The sequence below is a fragment of the Alexandromys fortis genome, unplaced genomic scaffold (genome assembly GCF_014885135.2).
Source record: "Alexandromys fortis isolate MF-2015 unplaced genomic scaffold, M_Fortis_MF-2015_v1.1 scaffold_12, whole genome shotgun sequence".
Classification (NCBI taxonomy): domain Eukaryota; kingdom Metazoa; phylum Chordata; class Mammalia; order Rodentia; family Cricetidae; genus Alexandromys; species Alexandromys fortis.
The window spans coordinates 17,471,793-17,490,266 of NW_026067937.1; the positions used below are offsets into that span (position 1 = coordinate 17,471,793).

Sequence of the window (18,474 nt, forward strand, 5' to 3'; positions counted from 1 at the left end):
TATGAGCTAGCATATCTGGCAAGACTAATCCTTTGATAAAGCAGAAATGTGACAAAAATTTTATTGAATGCCACCCAATAATGAATATTTCATGTAAACATGTATTTTTTATCTGTGGCTCAGCAATGCAACTGAGTGACAACTTTTAGATCTCTAAAGTTGGTGTGTGTATGGTCGTGCATGCACGTGTACGTGCGCATGTGTGCGTGCATGCATTGGTGTGTGTGTGCACATGCATGTGTGTGCGTATGTGAGTGTATGTGTGTGTGTGTGTGTGTGTATGTGTATGCAAGTGCCCATGTATGTCATTCTTAGGCACTATTTCTCAGGAGCTGTCCACTGTTTTAAGACAGAGTCTCTCCTTGGCAATGGGAGACTGCCCATTAGGCTAAGCTGGCCAGTGAACTCCAGTCCTCCTCCGGTCTCATGTCTCAGCCCCGGGACTACAAACATGGGCCACCACATCTGGCTTTTTCATTTGGGTTTTAGGGATTGAAACTAGATTCTTAATGGTCACACAGCAAGGATTTTACCAACTGAGCTGCCTCGTTGGGCCTTGCCATTTGTTAGAACACAGCTTTTCCTGCTATCCTCAACAAGCCAAGGGTAATTTGATTATTGGAAACACTTCTTTCCTATCCTTTTTCTTTCTGTCCTCATCATCAAGCTGGGGGTTGAAGCTTATTTAGCCATTCAGTGCATGCAGATATGCCTCACATTCATGTTTCCTGCGTGACCATAATGAACCCATTCCCTTCTCTCTCGGAAACGCGGGCCTCCTTTCCATGAATATTGCATTAATCCCTCTCCATGAACCAGGATGAGAGCACACGGGAGATGAGATGAAGGAGGAGAGAGCGTTACCTGACTCACCCATTATCCTGCTGAGGGCTGCATTCCTGGTGGGCGATTCCTCCAGCCCCTCAATCCCACTGTAGAGGGAGTGTGAGATCCTGCGCTCCCGGTCATCCAGCTCTGTCTCGATCGGCAGCTCAGGGGCAGCAGGGCTCCCAGGAGACCGAAGCTACGGAGAAAGGGACAGGGGAATGTGAATCTTGGAGGCTGGTTAGCAGCATGGGGCCGTTATAACAACTTTCTAAGGCTGGCATCCTACCAGGCCTCAAATGAACTAGAACTTTTCAACCTACACCAAAATAATTTGTTTTGTCAGCTTGGCCTAATGACCAACTTTTCCGTGGTACTTTATCCAACACCTCCTATGAAGCCCTGTCAGATTTCAACCATGGGAGAAAAAAATATGTACATTAAAATAAAAAAAATTTTAAAGTTCAACTTATTGCTTACTTTTTTTTCAATTTGACTGTAAACATGTACTGAGGTCAAGACAAGTTATTGTTTAATTTAAAACTCCCTCTACCTGTCACTCTGTGGAAGGCAGGCCTTGTCAGAGGAGACGCTAGGCTTGGCTAGTTGTGTGCCTAAGAGACAGAAGCACGTTTGCCTCCTCCATGCATCAACTTAGGCATCCTAAGTTACACATTGCATCTATGTTCTGTAGAAATCAAGACTTGTATAACTGCAAGACAATTGCTAAGTCTAAGGCAATGGCTGAGAAACACTTCAAGCATGCACAGAGGTGTATGAAAGTAAGACCCAGACATTTTTTGCATGTCTGTGTATAGGGTTCGTATCATATGTATAGGTTTCAAATGTGTGCGGGCTCATATGTTCTAATACTCATGCATGTGGAGGCTTGTGGTTGACCCCAGGTATCTTCGTGATCCTCTTCACTCAACCTGGAGCTTGTTCTGGGGACCCCCTACCTACACCTCAAAAGTTGTAATGGGCAGCAACCATGCCTGCCTACCTTGAGGTAGGTTCTAGGGGTGCAAATTACGACATTAATACGTAAATACATCATCTTCTGAATCACACACCCCCAGCTTAGGACCAAGTATTTTGATGAAACACACAATGATATGAACATTAAGCAAATTCGTACAGTCTACTAAGTAAAAAGAAGAAAGTCAGGAGCTGGGAATGGGGCTCAGTTCCTATGGTGTTTATTTAGCCTCTGAGACCTTGGGCTCAATGCCAGCACAGAATAAACTGAGCACAGTAGCTCACGCTTTAACTCTAGCCCTTGAGGCAGGTAGTTCAGAAGTTCAAGGTCATCCTCTGCTACAGACTGAGTTAGAAGCCAGCCTGGAGATTAAGTTTCAAAAGATTAAAAAAAAGAAAAAAACAAGTTTGTCTTTTAGGAAACAGTCAATCTCTATGGCATGGATTGAAAGAGTATGTCGTCATCCTTACTACAGATGCATCCTACAAGGCATCTCCGCCATAGAAACAGCCAGAAGATGATGTCCTTTGCAAGAAGAACTTAAACACTGTCCTTGGTGAAGTATCCGGCACCACAGGAACCATGCGGACCTGGGGTGCAGCTGCTGGCAGCGAGCCAGGCAGTAAGGGTCTGAGACACAGGGACTTCAGCCAAGTAGAGAGCCTACACCATTCTATCAGGAAGCGATGGTGGTGTGCTGCCTTCCACAGAACAGATCACTACTTCTCCTTAGAAACTATCCGGAGTTTGGATAGTGAGACAGTTAATGAAGTCCACGCTGTAGGTTTACCGCTCCCAGTATGAGAAGCACCGGAAAGGTGGAACCCATTAAAGGGTCAACACAATGACAACTGGGGGCCACCGAGCAACAGGAAAATAATAAACTTGCAGTGTGGCGAACGAGATTAATAAGACTTAAACTGTGAAATCAGGATTTGCTTTACTAGTGTTCCCTTAGAACTATGAATTACGGTGGACAGCCTCATTAAAAAGTAGACATTTAAGGTCTCTGATATAAAGACATAAAAGAATACTGTTGAAAGAACTATGATACCTCAATTCTAAGATCCATTGGGAAAGCAAAAATAAAAACAAAACCAGTACTCTGTACTTGAAAGACATGTGTGCTATCTGAAAACTGAACATTTAGACCTGGTGGGCAGCTCTGTAGTGGAGTGCTGGCCTAGCGTGCCCTGGGCCCTAGACTCCATAAGAAACACAGAAAAAAAGGGAGTAACAAAACCAAAGCCTTGTTAATTTTAAATGACAATATGCATTAAGGACATTTGCCATGTAAATCTCTAGAAACAAGTTCCATTTGCTACAGGATATTATGATGATAAAATTATCAGTAGACCAAAAAAAAAAGTCTTTGCATTTGCTTTCAAAAATAAATTTAGCTCAAGTATACAATTCTGCAATTTTCTGTTGAAAAAAAAACACCCTTTATAAACATTCTTTATTTAAAAAAATTAAGTATGCCAAGGGAATATTTTAAGATTATATTAAGTGAAATAAAATTCCATTAAAAAAGAATGGGCAGTTTTTGTAGAGAAAATCACTTAAGATGCTTGTTCCTAAGGAATACACATGTAAACATTCTCCCTCAACCAAGTCTAATTTACATATGAAAAGACAGCGCTAAACGATGCCATCAATAGTCTACTATATAAATATTTAACAGAACCTCGAATGCCTTTTAATTTATCCAGTTTTACTGTGGTTTCCTTGGGGTTTTTTTTTGTTTTTTTCTTTTTTTTTTTTTTTTTGAGACTGAGCCTCACTAAGTAGTCCTAGCTAACTGGGAACTCACTGTGTAGAGGTCAAGCTGGCCTCAAAGGCACTGAGATCTGACTGACTGTCTCTGCACCTCCTGCGTACTGGGACCACACTGGCAATTTCTCCACGTTTTTGTTTTTGTTTGTTTGTTTGTATGCTTGTTTATACTTTGTTTTGAGGACGGGGTATTGTTTGTATTTTCAAGACAGGATTTCTCTGTGTTGCCCTGACTACCCTGGAACTTCCTGTTCTAGGGTAGACCAGGCTGGCCCTGAACTCAAGAGATCCGCCTGCCTCTGCTTCCTGTGAGCTGGGACCAAAGGTGTGCACCATCACACCAGGCTAATCTATCCAGTTTTAAGAGAAGGGATTTGAAAACAGTTTGTTTTCTTTTTTATTTAATGCATGAAAACAAATATTGGAGGGTGTCAGGTGGTCCGCTGGCCATGCGGAAGATGAAGGCACCCATAAAGAGCATTCCCCACTAGCCTAATCCTTGCCAGCCTTTACCACTAGCACCTTACTAAAATTAATAAAAATTAAATACAAATAAGATACAATTTTTGAAATTAATAAAACTGGAAAAACTAGTGTGAGCACAGCTGAGCCTCTCGGGCTGCTCCATCTGTTCAAACAGCAGAAATCTGCATTCTCATCCACCTGGGCCAAGGGTGGAACTGGGACCCCTGTCCACTGGTCTGCAGGACAGACTGTCAATCAACCGAGCAAAGAACAGCAGCTTTTCCAGCACAGGGCCCATGCTGCAGGATGTAAAACATCCCATTTGTTGACTCATTGACCAAGAATTTATTTCTCTCTGTGGTCACAATGCAAAGGAACTAACAGGCAAGGTCAGTAATAACGGCCCCTAGAAACCATTATCACGCTTTTATTTGTAAGTATGTAAGTTGAGAATAATACAAAAAACTGCATAACAATTCTGAAAAAAATATTCAGATGATATGTTGCTTTTATAAACAGCAGTGACATCTTTTAAATAATAATCAGCTGGATATTATCTAATGATTATGCTGTTAAATTAAATATTTGAAATACTTTCTTCTTATGAAAAAAACACTTTTTTTATAAGGATAATAATACAAATTGGGAGGTCCAAGGACCACCCACCTCCATCCAGGTCTAGTAAGGTGAGCATCCAAACTGGCTAGGCTCCCACAAAGCCAGTACGTGCAGTAGGATCAAAAACCCATTGCCATTGTTCTTGAGTTCTCAGTAGTCCTCATTGTCTAGACAGGGAACCCTGATTGCTCTTTGGGCTGACCAGGAAGGGGGACTTGATTGGGGGAGGAGGAGTCTTGAGCTTCATGAAGAGTAGGTGAGACACATGCTGTGATCTCAGACTAGATTTTCACACCTACAAGGGTATGCACAAGCACATTACTGTAGACTAAGTCTCATTCACCCCAGCAAGAGGGCCTACGAGGATGTTCATATTTACTTTATAATTTACACAATCCCTCCCAGGGACTCAGAAAGTTTGTATGAAGGGATAGAAATGCCACACAAGCAAAAGCACACGTGAGGTCCACTGGGGACACAATTACACAGCTCCTCCAGCTGTGTAATTCGTTAGTTAAATCCTCTCAGTACAGATAGCTTCTCCGTCACCCTACGTAGAAAGCCCAGCACATATGACAAGATATATACTACACATATATAAAAGTGTGTTATAAGCTTACTGTGTCCTAAGGAACAGTAAGAACCAAGCACGTAGGAAATGGCAGCACAGGGAAGCAGAGTCAGCTGTGTCGACGGCAGTGGCTCCCGCACTGAAATCCTCTTCATTCATATAAATTCAAATGCAGAAGCAAACGTGACAGAGATTTTTCAGCGGGAATTCTAGACTTACATCTTTCATAGGGCAAAATGGAATAAATCAGTGCCTTTATCAAAACATGCTCAAGCTGGTGCAGGATTGTCTTCCTCTTGGGGAATCAGAGTCCTACAGAATGAATAGCCTGCTTTGTCATTCTTGATTGCAAAAATCTTCCATGACATTCCACAGTGTGTGCGTGCACGTGTGAATGAGGTTGTACACGTGTGTTTGTTTGTGTGTGAGCTCTTTGCTTTATTTATTTGAGTCAGAATCTTTTACTAACCCTGGAGCCCAGTGATTCACATAGATAGATGACCAGCGAGTTCCAGAAACCACAGATTCTTTTATCTCTCTGTTCCCTTCCCCAGTGCTGAGAAGTAGACTCAGTCTGTATGTTCCCCAGGGCTGAGAACAAGACTCTGGTCCTCACACTTGTGAAGCAGCATCTTCCCACCATGTTATCCTCTTAGGCTTCAGATCTTGATTTAAGGAGGTCAAGGAGATAATCTACTTGTGAAGACACACTGTTGTGCACACAGCATCCAACACATTTGGTGACATTCAGTAGATGCTCAATATACATCTGTCAACTGACTACTGCCCTTGGGAATTGGAATGAACTCATGTCTTTAAAGGAGCTATCTAATATAGGCACGTGCATTGTACATCATCCTGAGAACTTAGTACCCTGCACATTTAAAATAAAAATAGCACACAATGACTTGACAACAAAATAACTACCATTCAAGGCATGGAAGGCTGAGACGCAGGTCAGTGAGAGCAGATGCCCAGCAAGTGGGAGATCCTGGGTCTACCCCAGCACCACTAATGAAGAATGAGGAACCGTCCTGCAAGGCTACAGAACCTCTGAGTCTGGCTCATTGTCTTCCCGTAGCAACCAATACACTCAGCAAATACAAACAATGCAAGCAAGTGTTGGTTTGAGAAAGAATGCCCTCCATAGCTTTATATATTTGAAGCTTAGTCACCAGGAAGTGCTGCCATTTGAACAGATTAGAAGGATTAGGAGGTGTGGCCCCATTGGAAGAAATGTGTCACTAGGGGTAAACTCTGAGGTTTCGAAAACCCATACCAGGCCCAGGCTCTCTCTGCCTGCAGATCAGGATGTAGCTCTCACCTCCTTCTCCAGAACCATGCCTGGCAAGACAGATGTTATGCTCCCTGCTGTGATGACAATGGACTAAGCCTCTGAAACTCTTATCAAGTCCCTAATTAAATGCTTTCTCTTATGAAGGGTTGCCTTGGTCATGATGTCTCTCCACAGCAATAGGACCGTGACCAAGACAAAGCATAAGTCAATGTTCTTATTGAGGATAGTTCCTCTATCTGATAGTCTTGTGCTCCAGAGACACTTGCTTTACAAAATATGAGTGTAATGTAGGCCCTAATAAGTGACCATGATGTTGCTTTAAGATGAAGAACACAAGCCATTTATTTTTTAATGTATTTTTCTGATGGTTTCCACGGGTATGGTGTACACGCCTTTGTGAGCGTGGGTGCAAGAGGGCCACCGTATGGATGTAGTTCTGAGGGCCTGTGGGTCCTGGCCATCCAACTTGCTTGACAGAAGGTCCCGCTCAATGCCTGCTACTGCACATACTAAGCTACCTAGCCTGCAAGCTTCCAGAGTCTTCTGTCTCTGTCTCCATCTCAACAACTGAGCCCTGGGATTCTAGGAACATGCTGCTTTGACCAACTTCTAGTATCTATGACTCTACAGTAATTTAGTTTCTGTTGAATGTGGGAACTGGAGCACAGGGAGAATACAAACAAACAACCTTACATTTTCAATACGCTCCTTTTGAGAAATCGGCCCATTATCTATGGATGCTACACCATTGGAAATCCAGTCCGTGGCTTGTTAGTATTTATAAATGGATCTATGTATCATTTATTTTTAACTTACCAATGATCTGCTCTGTGAGAAAATTCCTTTCCTTTCACTTACGAAAGTCAAGGCACAAACCTTTCTAAACAGGATGCCCTGGCCCTGCAGTCACTGCTAATCCCATTCACGGGCATTTGATTTTGTCGTTGGCGACAAACCCTGGGTGATGGGCATGGTGCATCCAGCTCTGTATGCCTGCCACACATTCTGTGTTGAGATCTATTAGAAAACGGTACTTTCAAAAGAATCAGCTCCACAGAGGGAAGAGAGAGCAGCCATCTCCCTCTCATCTCCAGGAGATGAAGGTTCTTCACTGGCTACCCCAAAAGAACATGGATAAAAGCAAGTCCTCTCCATTACAGGATTAGACAGAGGCATGCCACTACACATAAGAGCAAGCCGCTCTTTCCTACTGGGTCTCTCACTCCATGGAGAGACCCAGCAAGGCTACTGTGGGTCTTGTTTCCCATATAACATTCAGCTAGCTACAGGGAGCTCTGAGACATTATCTTGTGAGTAGTACAAAAATAGCCATTAAGTTTGGAAAAACGTTGACCACATAAACAATGAAACAAGCGAGTCTGGAGCTGGAGCTCAGAACCCAGAGCACTTGACAAGCATGTGTAAAGCTCTGGGTTTGGTCCCCTGCATCACATGAGCAAGAATGGTGCTACAGACTTGTAACCGCAGCCCAGGAGAAGTGGAAGCAGGAAGATCAGAAGTTTAGAGTCGTCTTCCATAGAAAGTTCAGACTCTGCTGAGTGACAGGAGACAACGTTTGAAAAACAATAATCATCTACAAACATGCCCACACAATGCCAGCAAGCCACAGAGATACGGGACGGCTTTTCTAGGCGACACCCCGGTTCACCTCATTGCCTTTGCTGATCTGCCTGGCCACGATGAGCTGGATCATACCACGCTTGTTGCCCTCGGTGGACATGGACCTCCGCAGAGTCTCCATGGCTTCCTGGTTGGCTTTGCCCAGCAGCGACTCTCCATTTACAGCTATCAGCTGGTCGTTCACTCTCAGCCTTCCATCCTGGGAGGAAAGCAAGCAATGTGAGGATTGCTGAAGAGCTTGCAAAAGAGATTGCTATTCCCTAAGTTTACATCATTAAAACAAAAAGAAAAAAGGATCTGGGGGCTTTAAACACAATGCAAGCAGTTGTTGTAGCCTCTGTCTATTTTAGTCTTTAAGGAGTCCCTGAGTCATTATTATAATCTGTTAATAAAATTGGAATGCTAATTCTAATAACACAGAGTGATCACCACACATGTGCTTTCAGAAACACCCATCAAGCTGATTTACAAGGAAGATTCATGAAGATCAGGGCAACTTTTAAAACTGCTATCTATCATAGGTTAGAAGGAGCTAATGACCAACAGGCTGGGGGGGGGGGCACGACAAAAAAGAGCCTTCCTCTCAACCCAGGACCCATGCTAAGCCTCTGCACAAATCTTACTGAACAAAGAAGACTACAAATTGTGGGTCATGTGAGATTAGGATGAGGAGTTGGAATGAAGGGCTCTATCGTCAAACAATATAGCACTATGTCTCTTTCCTTGGTATCTGGTCTAGACGGGGGAGGGAGAGTCTATATGGAAAGAAACCGTCACTAACAGAACGCGTGTGGAAATCAGAGGGGTGGCAGTGAGAAACCCTGGCAGCAGGTGCGGACTGAATCAGGCTGAGCAGAGCTTACTTTGGATGCAGCTCCGCCATTAATAATGGACTTCACGAAGATTCCCAGATCTGCGTGGTTCTCTTTGGAACGGTTCCCTTTGACACTGACTCCAAGTCCCGCAGATCCCGAGTCATTAAGGGGGACTTCAAAGGTCAGAAACTCCCTGGTCCCATCAGGAGTGAGAACAACCTCCTCATCCTCCGGTTTCTGAAAGGGGAAAGAATCACACAGAGTATTAAACTAGGAATGCCTCTTTGAGCCACCACACCAGCAGATTATCGCTACCCCACGACAGGATCTGTGACGGTGGTAGAGCTGTCCTCCAAGATCACACCCGACCCTTATTGTGAGCACCTTCAGGCTCTACTTACATCAATGTTGCAATTAATTCTAAGAAACACAGGAATAATACAGAAGGGATACATAGACCCCTAGAGTCTAGGACTAATATGTAAAGTCTTTCTTCTGTTACATATTGTAAAATAAAAGAGAAACACAGAAAAAAAAATAGAAGTCAAAATAAACCAGAATTTTCCTCAAGCATCAATTTTGGAGTGGACCCCAGTGAGGCCTGCAACGTAGACCTTCTCCTTCCCCAACTTTGAAACACTCGTCCAACATCCACTCGGCCATTTGGAACGCATCATCATTACAGTGAAGGACAGCATGATGAACTTATACTAAATGGACAGCAACTGTTGGGTGCTCATAAACCTGGGCTATTATAGAGGATGGAAACACGATGGATTTCTTTATTTCTCTTTGTTCCCTGCCCAATTTTTGAAAAATTATAAGGCAAAATAAATAATGATAAAATAATTTAAAAGAGAATTTGTGACTTTCCCAAATGTATTCTTGATTTCTTAAATTAATATTTAAAAAAAACAGTAGTAACTGTAATTTATAAAAAGAATAATATAAACAATGTGCTATATTAAGACCTGAAAATCCAAAATGTTACCTGTAAAGCAATGTTTCTAATTTGCTGACATTCAGTGTTAACGTGTGTGTGTGTGTGTGTGTATTGTATATGCATACATGCATACAGATGCGTGTGCATCTGTCACTGATGATAAAGCAGGGGCCTTCTGAAAGGCAATCTGGAAGCCGTCTGAGGCTGGTCTATACGCCTAGCCACACAGAGTATATCTTAGAAACATATCAAAGAATAGCCTGACAGTGAGCAAGGAAGAGGAGGTTTTCAGTGACATCAAATCACAACCCTTTTAGAACATAAAAAGTATGCAGTAAAAAATGAAAAATAAATGTTTGAAAGACACGGCCTATGTAAAGTAAATATTTACCATTAAATTGAACTTTTCAGCTCATTGTAAACACTTTATAATATTCCCAGAGAATAACTACAATTCAGTACAACAAAACCAACAAATTGGAGACAAACCAAGATCAAATAACTGCATCAAAATGTTGGATATTTCACACATTTATTATACAGAAATATCTTTATAATCATGTAATGCTCTATAAATACAAATGTTCATTTCATTTTTCATTGCTTTATCTGTATCAAAACAATTAAAACACTAAGCAATTATTCTGTGAATGACTATTATAGACTTAATATAAGTATAAAACTATACCATCTGGAGGCTCAAGAGCATTAGCCTAGCAAGCACGTGCAAGGACCCAGGTTCATCCCAGCACTATAATCAAAGCAATAATACTTAGAAGAACATACCACATGGGTAGATCCCAATATTTAAAAGAAAAAAAATGCATCAATAACTCCAAGCCACACCACTGTCCCTTTGTATCTGGAATTTGGAAATAATTAAGAGATATAACGGATTTTGTCAATCAGTATTTCTATTACCCAGAATACTACACTTGAGAGGCCAAGGAAGACGTAACTTCTCAAGCTTCTGTGAAGACAAAGGAATCACTGCTGTATCTGGTGAGCACAAGGACCCACCCTTTCTGTTCCTTCCCTCAAATCCAAGGGATCTGAATTTCACTGACTGATATAGACCTTCAGTTTGGTGTTTCCCTGTTTACTGATTTCAACATTTCCATAATGTTTTTACAAAGGCTTAAAACTCTCATTTCTTTCCTACTTGAAAAATCAAGACAAGAAGCTGAGCGAATTCATGAAGAAAAGGGCTAATCAAGGTGGGCTCGCTTCCCCACTGACTATGAAAACTGCCAGGGGCCGCAGGGTGGGGGTGGGGTTGTCTCTTACAGTCCTATGGAACCCTGAGACTTTATTATCATTAAGAACATTGAAGGGAGACACGGTGAGCTTTGTTAGCATTTCATCATTAACCCACTTGGCTCTTGAACAAGACTGAAATTAACACCAGCTTTTAGAAATCAGTTTTTGGCAGTGAGTTTTAAAAGTTTGCTCTTCAAAGACCATTTGAGCAGTGACATTATAAAAAATCTCCGCAAGGCTGAGCTTTGCACAGGCATCTCTGTGTTCTGGCTGATTGTAGGGTATTTCCACCTTCTTGCTATGTCACTGAAATTGTGCCTGTTCAACCAATGGATCCTAGTTCTCGCTTCAGAAACAAATGCTAACACGTTCTCCATCATGCTCACAACGTTCGTGCTGTTCAATCCCTCAAGCACACTGAACAATGGGTATCACTGGTGTGTCTGTCTGTCTGTCTGTCTGTCTGTCTGTAGAACCGGAACCACTTTCTCAACAAACTACATTGGGTATCTCTGCTCTGTGTGTGTGTGTCTGTCTGTCTGTCTGTCTGTCTGTCTGTCTATCTGTCGGTCTGTAGAGCATGAACAAGTTTCCCATCAAACTTGACTCAAGTTATTCCCTGCCAACTTCTCCATTGGCAGTTTGCCTTTTAATGTCCAGAGAAGAAAGGACATTTTGCCAGCATATTAAAAACAGGCCCTACCTAATGGGTCCTGTGAAAGCTATCTAGTTTCCTGGTACTCTCAGAGAAATAGAGGGTATCTCCCATGACCAGTGAGGGAGAAAAACAGCCAAGAGCCTTCCTCATGTCCTACTGATTTTTCTTCTGTCAACAACAGTCCCAGCAGCTCTGAGCCCCTGGCTGTCTATGACGGGCTATGAATCCGCACTGAGCCCTGAGCACATCTTCCTTTCCTGAAGAAAGGGAGACGGCAAATCTCTGGGCTTTGGTAGAGAAAAATGAGTAAAATATTGTAAGGGAAAATGTAAACACAAAGCATCATAAGATGGGAGAATCACTCAGCAACTGCCCATGCTACACTCCAGGGACAAGGTTCTCACATAGGAGTCTACCTGTCTATAGTATGCATGTCCCTGGTAGATTACTAATGAAGGACACATACCTCCACATCAAATTCAAAAGAGAGGTGAGCTAGTCATTCACTAAAAAGAACAGAGCAATAGGTAAGCCCTGGTCTCCAAACTTCAATTTAAAAGAAAGAGGAAGAAGAGGAAGAGGAAGAGGAAGGAGGAGAAGAAGAAAGGGAGAAAGAGGGAAAGGGAGAAAGGAAGAAAAGGAAGGAAGGAAGGAAGGAAGGAAGGAAGGAAGGAAGGAAGGAAGGAAGGAAGGAAGGAAGGAAGGAGAAGGAGAGGAGGAGGAGGCGGCGGAGGAGGAGGAGGAAGAGGAAGAGGAGGAGGAGAATCTGATTGGGAATTACCGAGTGTTAAAGGCATCCCTCAGAACAATGAAGAAATTTGGCAATGTGCTCATCTGGATGTGTTTGTGCTGGGCATAGTGGGGCACACCCAGAACCTTAGAACCCAGGTGGCTAAGGCAGGACCCTGAGGTCAAGGTCAACCTGAGCTACTAGAGAGGCTTTAAACAGGTTTAAACAGGAGATAACGGGAGGAGAGAAGGAAGAGAGAAAAGGATGGAGAGGGGAGAGGGGGGGGATGTTCTGGAATAATGGTGCATGGATACATAGACAGCATTCAGAAGACAATTGCAGAGCCTCTAAGTCCATTGTGTATTACATTAAAACTGAGTGTGGCCATGCGCAGAGATCTGCAGGGATGCTGACTGCCTTCATCACAACTGCCCCGCACAGACTAACATGAAGCTAATAAGTAGATTATTACTTAGTGTCGTTATAAAGCATTTAGGGAGATAAAAATATATTTATGACGGGGAATTCAGGTTTGTGGAAATTAAGTCTTTCCTAACTTGTAGTACTTTGTCCATCAAGGCCTTGACAGTGTCTTTTGTAAATTGATTAATTTCTGTTACGTATCAGCCAGAAGCATCACAGGGGAGGACTTGATGCCAGTCTTGGGTGAAGGACCGCCACTCACTGTCTACAGCACAGGCACATGGGACAGGACATAGGTTAGCTATATGGAAAATGGAGATTATGAGCAAATACATCAATATCATGACAGTAAGGCCACAGAGCTGCAGGTGATTATCACTTCCTTCCGCCTGGCTGAACTACTCTGAGAACATTTTTTAAAGGGCACATCATTTTGAGACTATATCATAACATGGGTTTTTCTCATTTTTTTTGGATATTTTTCTGGGAAGATACTAGAAGTTAATAACCATTATTATTACTTTAATTTTTTGTTTGGTAATAATAATGGTTCTCGGAGTAGTTTTTCAAAAAGGTAAAACCAAGATACAATGAAGAAATAATCCAAAAGATGACAGATGCATGACGACTGCGTGCCATGCCGTACCGTGGCCTGACTTGGACTGTAGCCTAGAGGTCCAGTCTTACTTATTGCTCATTTATTTTATAACAACTGTGGGTAGTTAGGAAGCCAATGGAGCTTACTGGTTTGATCACGAGAGTTTCTTATTGCATAAGAAAATGTCTTTGCATTGAGACATTTTGAAGTAAAGGAGAATCACATAAATAATTTTCTGCTAGTTCAGAAAAATGTTACAGAGAGAATATTGTGAAGACTGTGTGAGGGGAAGAGGGTGAAAACTATCTTGAATATAGTAAAATGCTAACAATGGAGAAGGTAGGTGAACAGAACTTCCTGGAATTCTGCCAGTAAAGAAAAAAATTACATAAAGTGATTGATCTATTCAGACTAGCATTGCAACGTTCTAAGTCTACATTAAAGCACACAGAGTTCAGCAGAAAATAACGTTAAAGTTAAAAATGTACATATTACAAAGTGACCGAGTATATCACTGCACTGCAAAGATGATGACCGATAACAAGGAATGAAAATATTTCAAGGAAAGTATGTCGAAAACATTAAGCAGTCATTTTCGCAGGAAAGGAATGTCAACTCAATCCCTTAGTGAATCAGCTCTGTTTGCATTTCCAACACCTTTACATTCTGCAAAGATTGGATAAAATCAGTGTGGGCAGACGAAGGATTTTAATCACATTATGGTTTGGAGAAACCACGGAAGTCAGTAAGATCCAAAGCCACAGAGAAATGTCACTCATCCCACAGCCGTGCTGCAAATCCTTCATTCAGTATTTATACTGCAAATGCTTCAGGATCTGGCTATAGCTATGGATAATACTAATAATAAGGAAGATGAAAATAAATATGTACACATCAAGATGTATGAGGACATAAATGTCCCTTGACTCACTGTGGAATTACACCTGGATGAACCCACTCTAAGCTGAAATATTGCAAACCTACAATGCATTTAGCAAACCCAATGTATCCAATGCCATAGCTAACCCTTCGGGACAACTTTTATTAGCTGACTATTGGGTAAACTATCTACCACAAAGATTATTATCAAATAAGGCATTCAAGATCTCTAGTCATTTATTGATTTCTCTTGAAACTGAGATAGGAGGGTGGATGTTATATGTATACTTCATATCCTCGAAGTTAAACACTGGTATTTTGACACTCTGTAAGTTGGGGACCTGGCCATGTGTCAGACTTTTATATCATAGGCGTTTTTCTTTCTTTCTTTCTTTCTTTCTTTTTTTTTTTTGTTTTTATTCAAAGTAAATCAAATGCTTCACAGTATCTTTTGGTCAAGATTTTCGAGTACTTTTGAGGTTTAAATTGATGACCAACTAGGACTTCCTGGGAGAGAAGGGAAAACAGACGTGGCTGAACTGTGTCCGTGTTTGAACCTGAGCCAAGAACACCTGACTGGCTCCCTCCCTTTATTATGACAACTATGTTTATCCTATCTATCACCTGATCTCTCCAGACTATACTTTATGTTATACTCCCTCCTCACCACATCATACGGATGAATAGCAAAAAATTCAAACATCTTCCATTTTACGCTTGTTTGATAAATCTCTGTTCCAGGCCCCTCCCCTAATATGGAAGTAAATAAAAGTTATTTGGTAAAGAGAAGGGACAAAGGTTATCATACTGGATTAGCAAGTGAGCTCTTTATCTTAGGAACATCTCTCAAGACAAGTTTCTTACCGTTTCTTTTGGAATTTGCATCTGGCCTGATTCAGTGTTCTAGAAGAATTAAAGAAAAACATCATTAAGATTTTCATCATCAAGGTCCAAGGGACACAATATTTTATTAAAGAAGATTAGGTTGTTTTAAAAGCCATAAAGTAAGCCAGGAAGTGGTGGTGCACACCTTTAATCCCAGCAATCCGGAGGCAGAGGCAGAGGCAGGTGGATCTCGGAGTTTGAGGTCAGCCTAATCTACCGAGTGAGTTCTAGGACAACCAGGGTTACCCTGTAATAATAATAATAATATCCATAACTTTGCATGAAGGGTCACTCACTGTAAGACGGCTGACGCATGATTGTCCTTCAGACCGTGTCCGGTCTTAGAGATTTCAGCAGCTAGTTCTTCTAGATACATGTTTCCACCGGCTCATGCACAGGAAAAGAAACCTCACAGTGTTTCTAAACATGCCGCTATCTCTAAACGTTTTGGCCAGTCTCCATCACCAAACCTCAGTCTTAAAGTACAGGACCATTTGACAGCTCTATGATTAAAAGTCGTCAGTCCTGGAGTGGGAAACACAACTTGATACTTGAGTGTGTTCCGCAGGGAACAAATGGAATTCTTCCCACATAATATAGAACATGAAAGGCTGGTATTTAGTATATTTAATTTTTAAAGAAAGACAAACACCAATTTAGAAGTATTTAGATTAAGACCCACAGAACTGAAACAGAGACACCCCAACCAGAGAGAGCTGTAGTAATCAGAGTTAGGAATTATTTTTAAACACTCCCTTTGACTTTTCAGAACATTATTATTTTAAGTCTCAAAAAAGCAGCTGCAGCAGGCATAACAGACTGACAGCCTACTGGCCCTGCCCTTAATGAAAAGCTCACAAGCAATAAATTAAACAACCAAGGGGGAGGGGGAACAAGAGCAGCAGACGGGAGAAACAGAAGCCTGGGAGATCTGAATTGGCCCAGAAGAACCTGCATAACCTCAGGCTGGCGCTTGCTCCCCGAGGAGATGGCTGAAGAGCTGTACTGCAGCTTGGCACCTCGGGAAAGCCAACAGGCAGCCTGAGAGTGCCAGGCAGAGAGGGAGCTGCCTGCCTGCCCAGGAGAGGCTGGTGCTTTGCTGAGGGCTCATTTGCAATCGAATAGAGACATCCCAGATTTAGGATCAGGTGGCATCTTAAACACGAAATTGGAGTAAAAGTAGAGGAAATGGAAAAGCTGAATTTAAATTGAAAAATAATGCATTAAACATTTGTTAACTATGACGAAGTTTTCATAATTTATTCAAAATAAATCTAAAACACAAGTGTTCGCCTCTCACCCCATCACAGTCTTAAAACTCCCCATAAAACCATGGAAGACTTCCAAGTCCGTGTGTAACCCAAGGGATTAGATATCCATGACTGAAATTCAGCTCTATTTTAATAACTATTTAAATAAATAATTTCTATAGAGAATGCATCAACTACGATGTATCGCACTTGCATAACTTAAGAAAATCAGATCTATAAGACAGATTTATGAACTATAGTCCTGAACCTTGTCACTTGTCATGGCTACACAAAGCTACCAGCTAGCTGAAGGAGATGTCAAACATTCTGACATGGCTCAGGTCAAATCTGCTTTGGAATATTTAAGATGCTAACTTGGGTTTGAGCCAAAACAACCTTCTAGGCACACCAAAAGATAAAGATCATGCTTCTAAATGAGGCACTTATATATAAATACATATAATTTCCATATAAATAATAAAAATAACTCCTTTTCAAAAGAGTATTCAGAAGTACATTTACTCTCTACATCTTACTCCAACCAATACCATTTCACTATCCCTGCCTAATGGATGTCAGTATAGACGGCAAAGGTGAGCTATAAACAATGTCATTGGTTATGTTTTTCCAAAAAATAAAAAAATCACTTATGCTGTGATTGTGACATCTTTCCTCTTACATCTTTTTGTATTTCCATAACAATAATTTTGCTAGTTTTCCTAGCCACCAAACAGAAAGCACCATTAACTTTGCGCAGCTGTATTTACTACAAAAATCTGAAAGCTGAGAATTTGTCACATGAGAGGAAAAGGTGGCAGTATTTCAATGACAGCCCTTAAGGTGACAGTTATGAAATAATGGACATCTTGTGGTTCAATCAGTTAGCTGGGAGTGTGCAGTGATAAACCCAGGAGTCCTGAAACCCTCCCTACAAGCTGCTTATTAAACACATATTCGCTCATAGTTGAGGCATCTATCACTAAGACTGGCATAGTTAAGAACATCTACACTGAGAGTCTATAAAAACTATATAGGCCCTCCTCAGGACAAGGCTCCATAAACACTCGCCAGTGAGTAGGTGGCCTAGATCACTGGTTCATGTGCATGAGAAGTCTTCCATCTGCACTACGGTTACACACCAATTCCCTTGGGTGGAAAGTGTCTTCCTGGCGAAAGATCAGAAGGCTCACGGTCCCTTCCATCTTGGTGCTTCTCAACAGGGAAACAACTTCCTCCTGGGACTTCCCTGCTAAATCTACTCCGTTGACCTAAAACAAAGAGGAAATATTTAGCTACAACCATGTCCAGACAGGCAGTGGGGAAAAAAAAGGCCAGAGACCCAGAACTGAAGGCATCTATTTTTAAATGAGACTTTTCCCATGCAAAATTAGGTCATGACCAGGTAACCAGGGAAGATTTGTGGTTCATAAAAGAAGTCAACAAGATAGCCAGAAGGCAGTGAGGAAGTAATAAATCCTTTAGTGTTCACCCATAAACAAGAAGCTGCAACCACCGGCCTTAACAAGCAGCATGCGGTAAACAGACAGAAACCATGAGGTCAAGTTAACACCAAGCAGCAGAGAGAACTGAGCCCTGGTGTATAACAGGTCTTCCAACAGCAGAACAGAGAGGCACGGTTCTTGGAAGAAGAATACAGCAACAATATTTTAGTATAAACGCTTTAAGCTTCAGTGAAAATGAAGAAGAATAGACATTGTATCCTTAGAAGGTAAACAATAACATCAAACTGACTCACAAAAATAGTAACAGTTTGGGAGGGGAACTAATGCTTCATCTTAATTTTTCTCTATGGATAAGAGAATTCAGCCAGGCAGAATTTGGGAAGAATACATTTTTAAAC

General features: G+C 41.7%; 1 protein-coding gene across 17 annotated transcripts in view; it reads right to left on the reverse strand.

Annotated features, from left to right (window-relative positions):
* Positions 1 to 18,474, reverse strand: part of Pard3 (par-3 family cell polarity regulator) — a 482,565-nt gene that overhangs the window by 184,505 nt on the left and 279,586 nt on the right. For 9 of the 17 annotated variants that reach the window (XM_050147190.1, XM_050147191.1, XM_050147177.1 and 6 more), the window contains 5 exons: positions 17,753 to 17,881; positions 15,343 to 15,381; positions 9,036 to 9,224; positions 8,201 to 8,371; positions 874 to 1,024 (listed from right to left, as the gene is read on the reverse strand). In XM_050147190.1, the coding sequence (XP_050003147.1) occupies positions 874 to 1,024; positions 8,201 to 8,371; positions 9,036 to 9,224; positions 15,343 to 15,381; positions 17,753 to 17,881 (679 nt within the window). Of the gene's footprint in view, positions 1 to 864; positions 1,025 to 8,200; positions 8,372 to 9,035; positions 9,225 to 15,342; positions 15,382 to 17,752; positions 17,882 to 18,474 lie in introns of all 17 variants that reach the window. The other 8 variants (XM_050147184.1, XM_050147175.1, XM_050147180.1 and 5 more) reach the window with 1 other exon arrangement.